Raw genomic sequence first — 14,456 nt, forward strand, 5'->3', positions numbered from 1 at the left:
TTTGTTTTGTTTTTGTTTTTGTTTTTGTTTTTCCATTGTAAAGTGTCCTTGGGTTTGTGAAAGGCGCTATATAAATCCCAGTTATTATTATTATTTTATTATTCATCAAGATCTCCTCCGTTTCTAGCCTGGCTGTGATGACCGACGGCTCCTTTTTCATCATTTAGCCAACCATGTTTTTGCACAGTGTCGTTGATTACCTTGCATGTGGTCTGCAGTCAAATTTCCATTGAGATCCGCGGGTGCGGATGCTTCCGGTTACCTGAAAAAAGGGGAGGACGCAGGATGAGGGGCGTTATTTCGAAAGTTACGAAACAGACATTTGTGTAAATTCTTTTCTCTAATGTTCCCGCTCATGCTGCTCTGGGCGACGGGATCACGCCCCGGGGGTCGTAAACACATTCGTACCCATTCGGTCGGGCATCGGCGAGGGCTTCGCGGCGTTTCGGCCGGGGCGCCTTCCGGTGTCGACCTTTCCAGAATAGAGTTGTCGGGGGAGGTCGCGCCGAGAACGTCTTGGACCGGCGGCTGCCGGTATCGCTCGAGAACACCAGACTCTGGCAGGGAGACACACACACACACACACACACACACACACACACACACACACACTGTATACAACCTATTCACCCAAGTGCGTAAACATATTTGCCTAAACGACTCAGAATTATCTGCAAAATCAGGTCATTCCTATTTTTTGGGGGATTTAGAAGTCAATCATGCACCGGTTCCCCTCACATCTCGATGACTGCGGTGCTTTGTATTCCGGCATCACTCAGGCCTTTGTTTCCGGTTTCGCTTTGTCTGTTTTTCGTTTTGCTTTCTATGACTTATAACTTCCTCTTTTTTATTCCATCCCTGCGCTCTGTCAAGCGCTTCGGAGAAAAAATTGTTTTTGCTATTTTAAAGTGCCCCATAAATAAAGATTGATTCAATTTGATTTAACACCAAACTTCCCCACAAAACTCCCACGCACAGACACACACATGCACTTGGAAGGGTGGAGTGGATGAGCGTTTTTTTTTGTTTTTTTTTACTCGGTGTAATTAAGTCTAGAACCGTTGCTCAGAGGTGCCGATCCCCCTCTTTTCCATCACTCCCTCTTCCTGTCTTTGCTCCGGGAACGTAATTAGAAAAGTGGAGAAAGATTTCCGAAACGCGCCGACCGCCGCCAACAGCAATATCGTCCCTCGTCGCAGAGCGCCTGAAAATGTCAGGTCCAGGACGTGAAGGAGAGACGGATGGACAGAGGGATGGAGGAAAACAAAAGGATGATCACGGGCGGGGTAGAGAGAGAGAGAGAGAGAGAGAGAGAGACAGAGAGAGAGAGAGAGAGAGATTGATGGGGATTGAGAGGGAGCGTTCAGACACCTGAGAGAGCCATGCAGACAGACAGGGAGGGAGAGACAGAGAGAGAGTCATGTAAGCATCCAGACAGAATGAGGGAGGAAGAGAGACAGCGGCAGTGAGAGAGATGTCAACCGACGGCTGAAGACAGAGATATCCATCACGGGAAAATGAAGAGCGAGGGGTGGGTGGGGGTCAGTCCAGAAAGACAGAAAGCTGAAATAGCCTTGGACAAGGCTGAGAGAAACAGAAAGATGTCGAAGGAGGGCGAGAGAGAGAGAGAGAGAGCCAAAGGGGGCGGCGAGAGAAAGGAGACGTGAAGACTTCCGAGCTTCATTGCACCGTTCCTTAGACATACTGACTCCTTCTATCTCTATTCTCTCTCTCTCTCTCTCTCTCTCTCTGTATCCATCCCCATTAAAACCAGAGAGAGAGAACCTTTTGCGCGTGCATTCAAACCAAGATGGCCCCCCTCGCTACCCCCACCGCCGTCCCGCCTCCGGACCCCGTCACCGCGGGGAGTTAGCGCCAACACACCTGCACCTAGATGGAGCCTGATATCCATAATGCACAAGGTGGGAGGGATGTTTAATGCATTAGCACTGCAGCCAAAACCCGGCAGAGTGGCCTCCTCTGTCTCCCTCCCTCCCGCCTTCCATGTCGACCCGATGCGTCCGTGCCAACGGCCGGCGCTGTAACCTGGTGTAGCCCCGTCCGCCCCGGTGGGCAGCACTTCACGCCTCGCGCAGCCAGAGAGGTGTGCGCTTCACGAGGCGAGCTGAGTGTGATTCGTGGCTGGGAGGTGTTGGGAACATCGACGCGTCCGAGCGGCCAGGGCCAAATCGTAGAGGTTCCAAAACGAGGGATTTTGCGATGAACTATGCTGCGAAATAGGCTATACCATGCTGCGGCGAACAGTTGAAAAAACGACGGGAAACAACATTTTTAATAAGGCCTGGGATGAGGTGGCGAACCTACTCCGGTGCATCCCAGCCCGCTGGAGCGTGCGTGCCTGGGCTCATGCGGGGCCGCCGTCCGACGGTTCCTTCGAAGACGAGCGTCTGGAAGAACCGCGACGGTCCCTCCGCCCCGGCGCCGTCGCCTCAACAAGCATGAGCTTGCTGTATCGTGAAGAAGCGCCCCCGTCCCCCGGGGACCGACGACGCGGCGGGGGCGCCCCTGCCATCCCATTCCAGGATGAGCTGTTCTCCCCTGCGCCTCTAATTCCCAACGGGCCACAGCTCGATGAGTTCCCAACGCGCCCCCCTCAATAAAACAATTTACATATGTAATTGGGTGGAAAGCAATTGTGCTGGGAGTGTCTCCATGAATGTGCACGGACCTGTGGGCTACATCTCCTCTGATGAGGAAACGCCATCTGAGGTGACAGTGTTCGGTCCACTCCCCACCGGGCTCTTTGTCTGCGACAGTTTGCAAACACGGGTTATTACTTGCCTTCCCGCATTGTCGTCGGCTTTTGTGTGCGGCAGAACGCGCCCGTCTGCGACGCCGACGCGTGTTGCACCTGTCGGCGACGCGCGATAAAGGCGCTCACGCCGCCATCCCCCCCCCCCCCCCCGAGCCCGGGGCTTTAAAAAGAAGAAGCCCGCCGTCGTCTGCTCGAAAAATTGAGACGCGTGCGAAGAGATGACGAGGCCTTTCTCATCTCCCTGGCGCCCCACTGTTCCCTTGGCGCTTTTTCCGTGTTTGATGAGCGCCGCTGCACCCCTCCCCCTGCCGTAAGCTCCTCTAAGCCAACCGAGTGTATTCAGTTGTTTTAGAGCAGATTAAGAGAGCGATATCCTTTTCGATCTGCGATCTGTGTCAACATACTGGGACTTTCTTACAGCCTTGAGCTCACAAACCCACCACCACCGTTCGACTTGAGCGCCGTCCAAAAATGACGGCTCGGCCGAGCTCCGACGCGCGTCGTGCCCGAGCTTCCTGGGATGCCTACCGTAGTCTCGGTTTTTTGGGAGTTTCGACTTTATTCTTTCCCACCACTGTAGGCCCCCCTCACCCCGCATAATGTGTCACACGCCCACGGTCCCGATCCCCGATCCCGTATCTGCCGCGAGCGAATGCCGCTCTGTGTGTCACCGAAGCTCGAGTCGTAACTCAAGAGGCGGCCACGGTTTTGCAGGGGGGATGTATCAAGGTCCTTTGGATGGTAATAAACGGCAGGAAACGCGTTTTTGTCCTCCGTCTTTCATGCTCTCTTGGAGTTCGTTCTCCCCTAATTCTTCCTCGGCGTTCTTGTTTTTAGTTCTTGCAGTGGAGGGTCCTTATGGTGTAGTTTTTTTGTGACTGGATACAGTTTGACAACAGTGCCACACATAGGTGAACAGCGGTACTGCAGGGAGGGCGAGCGCCGTAAGGATGGTAAAAAAAAAAAAAGGTCTTGCTGGACTTCTGGGACAGTCTAGAAATTCAGCAGGAGTACAAAATACCACTTCAATTAACCTTTACCTTTAACTACAACTATCTCCATCTCTATTTTAGTCTCTCCAGCCATACTAAAGAGATGAGTGTTGAACACAACACAGGGCCAAAGGTTAATTTGTGTGTCTGCCTGTGCGTGTGTGTGCGTAAGCGGTTTTCAGCGTTTTCTCCGCAGGGGTCAAAGGGATCAAATGAATCGATACCCGGCAAAATAGGGGCTGATCGATGCGCAGCACAATAGGCAACGTGCACAGTAAACACATCATCTGGTGAAGCCCATGACTCTAATACATCGAATTCTAATGCAGGTTCAGTGGAGGTGTGATGAGACACGTACTCAATAGAAGGCAAGTCTGTGTGTGTGTGTGTGTGTGTGTGTGTGTGTGTGTGTCTGTGTCTGTGTCTGTGTGTGTGTGTGAGTTCCACTGCTTACCAAAATCAGTTGGGTGGTGTCATTTAAATGGAGACATATCGGCAACAAGGGGGGCCGCCCTGACGGATGGATGGCCCTGCCGCACGGGGGGGGGAAGCACTGGAAGAGCGGGTCCTCATAAATACGCCCGCGCACACACACGCATGCACACACACACACACGCACACACACACACACTTATGTCTGTCGGTACTCATTCACACAGAAACACACAGTTACGCACCAATCCATCCATCTCTCTCTCTCTCTCTCTTCACGCACATACAGTCTAAGCTCCATTGCCTACACACACACACACACACACACACACGCACACACACACACTCGCACACACGCCACCAGTTCATGTGACTGTCTGCCTGCTCCCTACCCTCCACCCCGCAAGCCTAGCGTGGCAGCAGATTAAAAACACAGGGCTCCTAATGGAGCGTGGGGGAGCACACACACGCGTCTCACCTCCCTCCCGCGGCGCAGCGAGACAGGTCACACACGCGTTAAAGCCTCATTGCAGTCGTGAGCAGGCCGCCGGGCGTTCATAAACTTTTCGGTCGCACGAAGAATTCGTTCGCAAAATGCGACACGCGAAAAAAACAGAATCCGCTCGGCGTTCGCACCCGCGTGTCGACCGCCGGCTTCGCAGCCACGAATATATAAAAACATTAACCAGCAAATAAAAATCCAAGGCCTTTTGTTCTCATTTTCTTCCGTTCCGGAGCGACGGGGCCCCTTACATAAAATCCAAATGAACAGCGGGATGGGCTCTGTGAAACCTCGAGCTATTAACACCGTGGAGGAAACCATGTTGGACCCCCCCTCCACTCCCCCCCCCCCCCGATGCGTCGAGTGATTGTGTGCGTGTGTGCGTGTGTGTGTGTGTGTGTGTGTGTGTGTGTGTGTGTGTGTGTCCTCCGGTAAAATAGGTTTCACTTTATGAGCTATAAAGGCTCGAATGGATAATCAATAGCGTGTCGCCGTGGACCAAGCGCGGCGTAAGTGTGATTGAAAGTTCCCCCGGAAGAAAGGGCCGTGGATGTGTGAGAGAGAGAGAGGGAGAGAGAGAGAGAGAGAGAGAGAGAGAGAGAGAGAGAGAAAGAGAGAGAGAGAGAGAGAGAGAGAGAGAGAGGGGGCAGCGGGCGTGCATATTTCATCATCTCATCTCTAATTATCGCATTGCATTTTGGGTAAATGGACGCCTGCACGGGCCTTGATAGAAGGTCATTGCAGGTTCTCAGGGGTCTTTCACCTCCGCCCCCCCCCCCTCATCTGAACCCTATCGACGAGACATTACCCTCCGAGTGTTTGACCCACTCACCTGTCTGGCCCCCCAACCCCCCCCCCCCCCCTCCTCTCGCTCTCTCTCAATCTCTCTCTCTCTCTCTCTCTGTCACTCGCCCTTTCTTTCTTACTTTCTTTCTTTCTTTCTTTCTTTCTTTCTGTAAGCCGTCAAGCAGCTGTTTCAAAGACCGCCGACCTCACGGCTGCTCTCTCGCCATTCATCACGGTGCCATTTCCGGAATTTACAGCGGTTGAATTCATCGTTCACTGCAGCCCCCCTTCCCCCTTTCTTCTTAAACACACACACACACACACACACACACACACACACACTCCTTGAACTGATCTTATGAGCTCTATTTCGCTGGGATGTTTGGAATTATCCAGCGGAAAGCGAACGCAGCTGAACGAAGTAGGTTTGGAACTGATTCGTTGTCAACGTGGGCCTGAACTGCATCGCTTGAATCGACGTTTGTCGTCGACTCTGATTTGGACGCTGACGCATTTCAGATGCACTGTAGGGGTTTTGAAATATATTTTCTGTTGAATTATGTCATACCTTTCCACCGAGATATAGTCTCATTTCATTTTGTTTTTTGTTTTATTTTCGGGCTCTGAGGAGGCATCCCATCTCCGAGGCGTGTTATCATGTCAGATAAACGACGCAGACAGACGGTGATGGTAGGCGTGGGAGTCGGCAAACCGCCCTGATAGCGTCGTCAAACAGATTTTCGCGGCGCTTCACATTCGTTTATGGCGCCGGCAACGCCGGTTACAGCTCTGTAATGTTTTTTTTTTTTTTTCTTTCATTCGGGTCCGGGATGTGAGGCAGAAGGCTGATGGACGTGTAACAAAAGCACCATTTTAAATTGATTTATAAGCGTCTTTTTTTCCTTGTGCATTTTTGTGCACCATGATTTTTCTGTTTAATTATTGACTATTTATTTTTTCGACTGTTGCCGTCATTTCTGGATCAATTTAAAAGATTCCCTCGTTGAGGTAAAGAGCATCACAAAAAAAATTGATTTGCTTTAATGGTCATTGGCACTGGTTGAGACTGTGATAAATATCTGTATAAATAGGCTTCCCTCACAATAATATGTGATTTCCTTTAACGGTCATTCCTTGTCCGGTCACACCGCTCCAGACTTGTAATAGCTGAGACTGTGATAAACATTGTAAATCAGCTTGCCTCTCTCTCCTCTCTCTCCTCTCTCTCTCTCTCTCTCTCTCTGTCTCGCTCCACCCCCATCTCCATCTCTCAGGTGGTGCTGGTGAGCTCGTCCATAAACGAGAGGGACCAGATGCTGTTCATCAGCATGGACGAGGGCGCCTCCTTCCAGCGCCAGCCCGTCTCCTTCGTCCCGGACACCCTGCTCTTCCACCCCAAGGAGGAGGACAAGCTGCTGGCCTACTGCAAGGAGGGCAGCGTGCGTAACATGAGATAAAGCACCCTTCAGGGAAACAGGGTTTTCGGCGGGAATTCCATCCCGAAAAGCGACATTGGACTTATTCAACAGCTCAAGCTCAACCTTGACTGACTTAGTGAAACTTCCATTGATTGGTATTAACCACAGTAGCCGTGTTGGGGTTGTAACTCAAAACAAGTAATGTATTACACATAAATCGTTACTTAAAAAAAAAAATGCATTACTTTACTTAATTACTCCCTGTGGAAAGTAATTTGTTACACTTCTCATTCCTTTACTTAGGAGCTAGAGCGGGTCGTGTAGTAAGCGGAAGGTTGCCGGTTCGATCCCCTGCTCCTCCTGGTAGCGGTAGCTGATGTGTCCTTGAGCACTTGACACTTAACCTCCTAACTGCTCCCCGGGCACCTCTATAAGGCAGCCCGCTGCTACTCGGATGGGTAAATGCAGAGGAATTTCAATCAACAAAGCCGACAGCAAAGTTGGTGAAAACCAGCCCAAGGAGCACTTTACCGAAAAAGAAGTTGCAGCGAGAACAAGGCTCAATCGCATGGCGAGGAGGGTCGAGGCGGCACCGGATCAGCCATTTTATTTATTTATTTTCCGGGGGGCGGGGGGGGGTTTCATGCTTTATTTGGCAGCGGTCTTATAGATAGACAGGAAGGGCGGGGTGTGTGTGTGTGTGTTTGTTGGGGTGTTGATTCCAATTGAGTGTGTTCCACTCTAAACTCGCACTTCTACGTAGTTCAATACTGTCTGTTATCAGTTGTTTGTTTTTTTGTTTGTTTTTTTCACCTTCTTTTGACTTATTACGCACACACATACATTCAGCGATGTCAACTGTTAAGCGGGAGCTGGAAAGACAGACAGACAGAGAGACAGCGAAGGCCTGCGATTGTTCCTCCTCGTCTCATCAAGAGTTTTTCGGAGCGGTGGGCATACGAGGAGGAGGAGGAGGAGGAGGAGGAGGGAGGGGATCCAACTCCTCCAATTTAAAAAAAATATTTATACTTAATTAAACAAGGAATTCAATTCGATTTTAATCTGTTCCATATGGGCAGGCCGAATGGAAGAAATCCAATCCGGGAGAACAAAAACCAGCATGAAAAAAAAAAAAGAAAAGCTAAATCTTTTTTTTTGGAAGTGAGAGAGAGAGAGAGAGAGAGAGAGAGAGAAAGGAGGAAGTCCTGGTCGAGTTACGGCAGTGGGGAGGGCTTGGGTTCCAAAAAAAAAAACCCTTCCTCAATGACGCCTGCGGTCTTATTCACACCTGCGCCGTTATTCAAACTCGGTATTATTCAAACCTGTGCAGCCTGAGGCCCTTTCGTGGATGTTAAGGCGGGTCAGAGTCATTGGAATAGCGCTTGTAATGCTCCTATTTTTATACAGTTCAGGTCTCAAGAGATACCCCACCTCGCTCGTGGGGAACCCAATCGAATTACATTAAGGGGGCAATCAATACCGGTGGGAAAGCGCACACACACACACACACACACACACACACACACACACACACACTCAAACATCAATGTACCCCATAGAAAAATGTCCACCCCATACACGCACCTTCCTCCTAACTATGATTAACAATTTATTGAGCACGGGACTTAAATTTGTCAAGCGTGAAATTCAATGTTTTTTACAGAGTGGACACCTTGACTTTCTTCCCCCCCGCCCCCCGCTCTAGAACCGTTCTCACCCCTCAGCGCACCGAGGGCGCGCGTCCGACGGACACGGCGGCGCTTGAAAACGGAGAATTTTCCCGAAATGCACGTCGTCTAAGCGCACTCTTTTTCCACCCCCCCCCCCCATCAGCTCTTCGTTTCCACGGATCTGGGCCGGAAGTGGACGCTGCTCCAGGAACGGGTGACGAAAGACAGGATCTTCTGGTCAGTCCCCTCCCGCTCGTTTTCCCTGTCAGAGTTGAAACGTCTTGGTCGATGTTTTTTTTACCACCACACCTTCCGCACCACCTTTCCTCAGTGAAAGCCTCGGTAGGACTTTGGCCTGAGTTGTATCTGACGTCTTAAGAGTTGAGTTTTTCCAAACCTTTCCCCGAACCACACGTGGCCAAGCCCAAAGTCGCTTGGCAGCCGCTCCACATACATCCTCCCCCTGCTAAATAAAGACCCCCATTAAAACCAATCTCCTGGTTGGGGGTGGTCCCAAAATAAATAAATAAATAAATAAATAAAAATCGGCCACACGTGCGTGGAAAAAAAATTTGTTGGGTCGCTAAATCAGAATTTATATTTGACACAGCGTGTTTGTCACGTCGTAAATTTGAAGTGGGTGGGGCGGGGTGGAGGGGGGGGGGGGTGCAAACAGGTGATAAAATGGGGATGTTGCAACAGCTTGCGAATAAAACCCCCGAACAGCGCGGCGATGAAACCCAGGAGGCGGCGATGGGTCTGGCGCCCACGCAGAACGGGGGCCTGCTCCTCGTCTTCCTTCTCCTTTGTTTTTCCCCTCCCGGCGTCCTGCGCTGTCTCCCCCTCCCCGAATCGCTTCTCCTGGCTCCGACTCGGGCCTTTTGGTTTTTGGTTTTCCTGGGCGCACGGATCCTCCCCCCCCGTCGTCCGCCCTGGTCGTTTTCGTCTTTCATTAAAGCTCTGCCGCGCAGAGAGAAAGAAACCCCACCCTTATGAGGCTCGCTCACATCCGCCAGAAATCAGGATTCTAACATCCATCAGGTCGAATTATTGTTATCTACAGTATATACTGGATTTAATCGCGATGAAATATAAACCTTGTCACATGGTACATTTCACACCAGAAGGGAAGGGCTTACTGCATTTTTTTTGCTCGGATTAGCACAGAGATTAAATTCGGTTTGGCTTTTGGCTTTTCCAACATGGACAGCAGAGTAGCACAGACCTCCCCGGTTTGACTCCGACAGTGACGGGAAATGACGGGCCCCAGGCGTTCTTTAAGAACTCCACAGAATCATAAGGAAATCTCCTGTCTTAAGGGTGGTTTGGTTTGAGATGGTGCCTCTTGTGATCAGTCCCACACTGGTCCTGTGAGAATATCAGCCTGTTTTGATATTATAATCCTCAGCCTTGAAGGGGCCACCGCACTGGGACCCTTGCACACGGGGATTTTTTTTCGTTTCATGTAAAAACAAACAAAATGGATATATACATTTACAATAAAAACACTATTTTTTTTGAATTGGTCTTGTTTGGAGAAATGCACAGCGGACGGGATGGAGCAGGTGGTCATCTGCTGAAACCGAAAATCTACGACGAGCCGACGTCAGCTCGTGCAGAGAGTGGAAAAAAAAACACGGAACAGGGAGCGTTTTGTTTGCAGTGATTGCATTGTCATGAATTAACCTCATTTTTTGGCCATGTCTAATATGACCATTCGAGATTGTAACATTATATGACAAAAAAAATAAGAAAGAGCACAATAGGACCCCTTTAAGGCACAAGGCTCCTAAGGGCTGTGCTGGAATCCCAAGATGTGTGATCCCTGCCATCACCCGTGCTTGCAAAATCCCCTAGTGTGGTCAAGTCTTGAAATGTGTGATGCAGTCTTTTCAAAGTCTTTTAGTGTATCCCTGCAATACCCGCAAGTATGTAACCATCCATATTCACATTTTAAAATCTTCAGATCCATATATCATAATCCAATCCATATACTGTACCCCATGATTATATTCGGTAGTTACCAACGTGTACCTATTCCTAAGTATTATCCCCATTTCACACACACACACACACACATCTCCTTTTACCGCCTCTTTCTCCATCCTACTCCCTAAGTTCAGCTTTCTGCCGCCCCACCAACACCACCAGCACCTCTGACGCAGCACTGCTAACTGCTCATAAAGGACGTTTTATGAGTGAGGCAGCAAGGTTTTAAAGCCCCGCTCTGTCATTTAACGGCCTTACAGGGAGACGCAGACGACTCCGAACCGCACCGCCCTGCTCTGCTCCGCTCTTGATACCAACGAGACCCCCGAACATTACACACATGTTCATGCCCTTTCAAGGATTCTGCACGCGGTCGTAGATCCGCCTGTCGCACGCCACCCGAGCGGCGTTTTCAGGGCCCTCCGACACAGAGACACAGGCAGAGATGTTGCAAACACACCAGTTAATTGTAGAGAATGGGCAAGAGGGACAAGCAGGGAGCAGATGAGACATTGCCATGACAGTGGCTCCCCTGTGTGTGTGGGGATGGGGGTTTTACCTGTTGCTTCTTGATTAGTGTACAGCAACAGGTGTACAGCCACCCTGATCCCGGGCCCAATTACCTCGACCCAAGACAGGTGTAGCTGCTTAAACCACACCACCTCCGGGCCCAACACTCATTTCTACACATCTCTGTATTGGGAACGTTGCACATGTAACTGGACCCCAAACTTTCGTTTCATAGTAGGTCCCACCCCCTGCAGGACCCTTGCATACCCTTCACTGACCCCTAGAGGGCCGCAGTTTGGGAACCCCTGCAATGTGGGCCAAAGTCTATTTTTCGATTGTATTTTTCGATTTTGATTATTCGAAGTTGATTGGCAGGTGGTCTTCAGCCCAGCCAGTGTGTGCAAAAAGCACATTTTAACATGTGCTTATTTGGGCTGTTAAATAAATAAATAAAAGTAACGACCGATTAATTATGAAGAAATTAAACCGTTTTTTTTCCAGCAACCACATGATTATTTTCATTCCTATTACAATACCCTCGGCCTGTTGCAGGACTGTCTCTGGCGTGGATGTGGACCCCGACCTGGTGCACATGGAGATGCAGGATGCCAGCGGAGGTAAGACAGTGGCGATGAATATGGTTATAATATATACCAAATATAATATCATACAATGTATAAAATAGACTTCAATTTGACATAAACTCTGTTGGAAACATGCATTGTTTCACACACAGACACACACACACACACACACACACACACACACACACACACACACACACACACACACACACACACACACCCATACACACACACACACACACACACACCTAGACAGTTACACACACTTGCCTACAATACACCACCTACAACTATGAGAGCTTTCATCCCGGATCAAGGAGGAATAAACACACACACACACACACACACACACATACAGACACACACACTTCACTGTGGTAGGTGTACGACGGGGAGCGCCCATGCATGCCAAGCCAATCTGCTCACCCCATGCCCTCCCGCCTCCCCTGTCATGTGACACGCGCCACTGTCAAGGTTAAACAATGACACGCCGGCACCAACCATGCAGTGGGACGCACACACACACACACACACGTACACACACACACACACAAACAAACGCACACGCACACGCACACACACACAAACACATGCACTCACCGTCTCTGCGTTGCAGTCAAAAAAGTTTCTGGAGTTTTCTGTAGCGGGTGTACGTTTCACTAAGACGGGGTATCGGTAAGTAAATTGAATGGGTTAAATTGGTGTTCGTTCATGCGTGGACACACACTCACACACACACAAACACACACACACACACACACACACACCGATTAACAAACCATCAAAACCGTACCGTACGTTGCCTCGGAGAGTCGGAATTCCATCGATCCACCGTGTCAAGATTTCTACATTTATTTTTATGCGTCTGTGCGGGTGGAGGTTTGACACGCCAAATTGTACTATGATATTAATATATTCAAACAAACTTACAGTATGTATCAGATGCCCCCTGTTCACTCTATTTTTCCAGAATTAAAATGTATGGGATGCCACAAGTGTGTATGATTAACATTTACAATAGCCGCTAATGAATTATTCACACACTCCCCCTGATGGTTTGATTTGGAGTCACCGTTCGCACTGTTTACGATTTTCCTTGTCGTATCACCCAGGTGGAGAGAGAGTGAGTGAGTGAGTGAGTGAGTGTGTGTGTGTGTGTGTGTGTGTGTGTGTGTGTGTGTGTGTGTGTGTGTGTGTGTGTGTGTGTGTGTGTGTGTGTGTGTGTGTGTGTGTGTGTGTGTGCGCGCGCGCGTGCGTGTGTGTGTGTGAGGGCCGAGCAGCATGAAGAAGTGTGCGTGTCACGGGCTGGAATGGCGCGCTTAACCCCCTCTAATAGCTTTTTAATGAGTTCTCTTCCATATGCTGCTTTGATGAAACGCCTGGGCTGTCCAATAAATTAGCTTGTCCGCTTGTTTTGTGGCGTGGCGACCGCTGGAAACAAAGCGGGAGCAAAAGGAAAGAAAGAAAGAAAGTAGGAAGGAACCGACATAAAGCCTAGTTTTCACCATTTTATTGACTCCCACCGCTGGAAGCCAAGCAAAATAACAGTACATTCTTGTTTTGTAACTTCGGCGACCGTGGTTCTCTATGTCGAGAGAATAAAAAAGACGTAAAGCGTAGTTGTCACCTTGGAACTTGGAGGTGAAGCAGCTTTAACTTTTTAAGTTTTATTGAGCGTTCTTGGCCCAATTCATATTGCACATGAATGATTGATTCCCACCGAAATAAATCATTTTCAGATCTCAAATGATTGCTGGGAGAGTTTTAAGGGTGGGCTGATCACATGATCGTCGTTATAGGATTTGTATCCAATAGTAGTATATAGTCGTGATCGGATTAGTGGACAGTGAGAGAGCATGAATAATAATTAAAAGATGTGTGTATATGTGTAACGTTAGGCTATTAGCAACTGGTGAACGCAAAGGAACACTAGCAGGCTAGCGCTTGCTCTATAATGCTAACATTAAGCTAGTACCGTCAATGCTGATGCTTATATCCACTTAAAAACTCTTCTCTCTCACACCACCTCTACTCTCTAACACTCACTCTTCTCTCTCACACCAACTCTTCACTCTCACACTTACTATTTTCTCTAACACTTACTCTTCTGTCTTATGCTAACTCTTCTCCCTAACACTAACTCTTCTCTCTCACACGAACTATTTTCTCTCACACTAACTGTTTTCCTTAACACTAACTCTTCTCTCTCACACTAACTCTTTCCCCTAGCACCAACTCTTCTCCCTAACACTAACTCTACTCTTTAACACTAACTCTTCTCTCTCACACTAACTCTTTTATCTGCCACTAACTCTACTCCTTAACACTAACTCTTTTCTCTCACACTAACTCTTTTATCTCCCACTAACTCTACTCCTTAACACTAACTCTTCTCTCTCACACTAACTCTTCTCTCTAACACCAACTCTTCTCCCTAACACTAACTCTACTCTTTAACACTAACTCTTCTCTCTCACACTAACTCTTTTATCTCCCACTAACTCTACTCCTTAACACTAACTCTTCTCTCTCACACTAACTCTTCTCTCTAACACTAACTCTTTTATCTCACACTAACTCTACTCCTTATCATAATTCTTCTCTCTCACACTAACTCTTTTCTCTCACATCAACTCTACTCTCTAATACTAACTTTACTCTCTAACACTAAATATTCTCTCTAATGCTAATGATAACTCTTTTTTCTAACGCTAACTCTTCTCTCCAACACCAACTCTTCTCCCTAACACTAACTCTTCTCTCTCACATGAACTATTTTCTCTCACACTAACTATTT

The 14,456-nt window shown here is 48.8% G+C and overlaps 1 protein-coding gene across 1 annotated transcript in view; it reads left to right on the forward strand.

Moving 5' to 3' along the window:
- The window catches only part of sorcs2 (sortilin-related VPS10 domain containing receptor 2), a gene marked incomplete at its 5' end in the record, with an annotated part of 224,082 nt that overhangs the window by 168,708 nt on the left and 40,918 nt on the right, over positions 1-14,456 (forward strand). Inside the window, 3 exons of the mRNA XM_080023540.1 lie at positions 6,763-6,927; positions 8,740-8,813; positions 11,628-11,692. Coding sequence (XP_079879666.1) covers positions 6,763-6,927; positions 8,740-8,813; positions 11,628-11,692 — 304 coding nt within the window. The remainder of the gene's footprint in view (positions 1-6,762; positions 6,928-8,739; positions 8,814-11,627; positions 11,693-14,456) is intronic.

Source organism: Zeus faber, assembly GCF_960531495.2.
Source record: "Zeus faber genome assembly, chromosome: 22".
Lineage (NCBI taxonomy): Eukaryota > Metazoa > Chordata > Actinopteri > Zeiformes > Zeidae > Zeus > Zeus faber.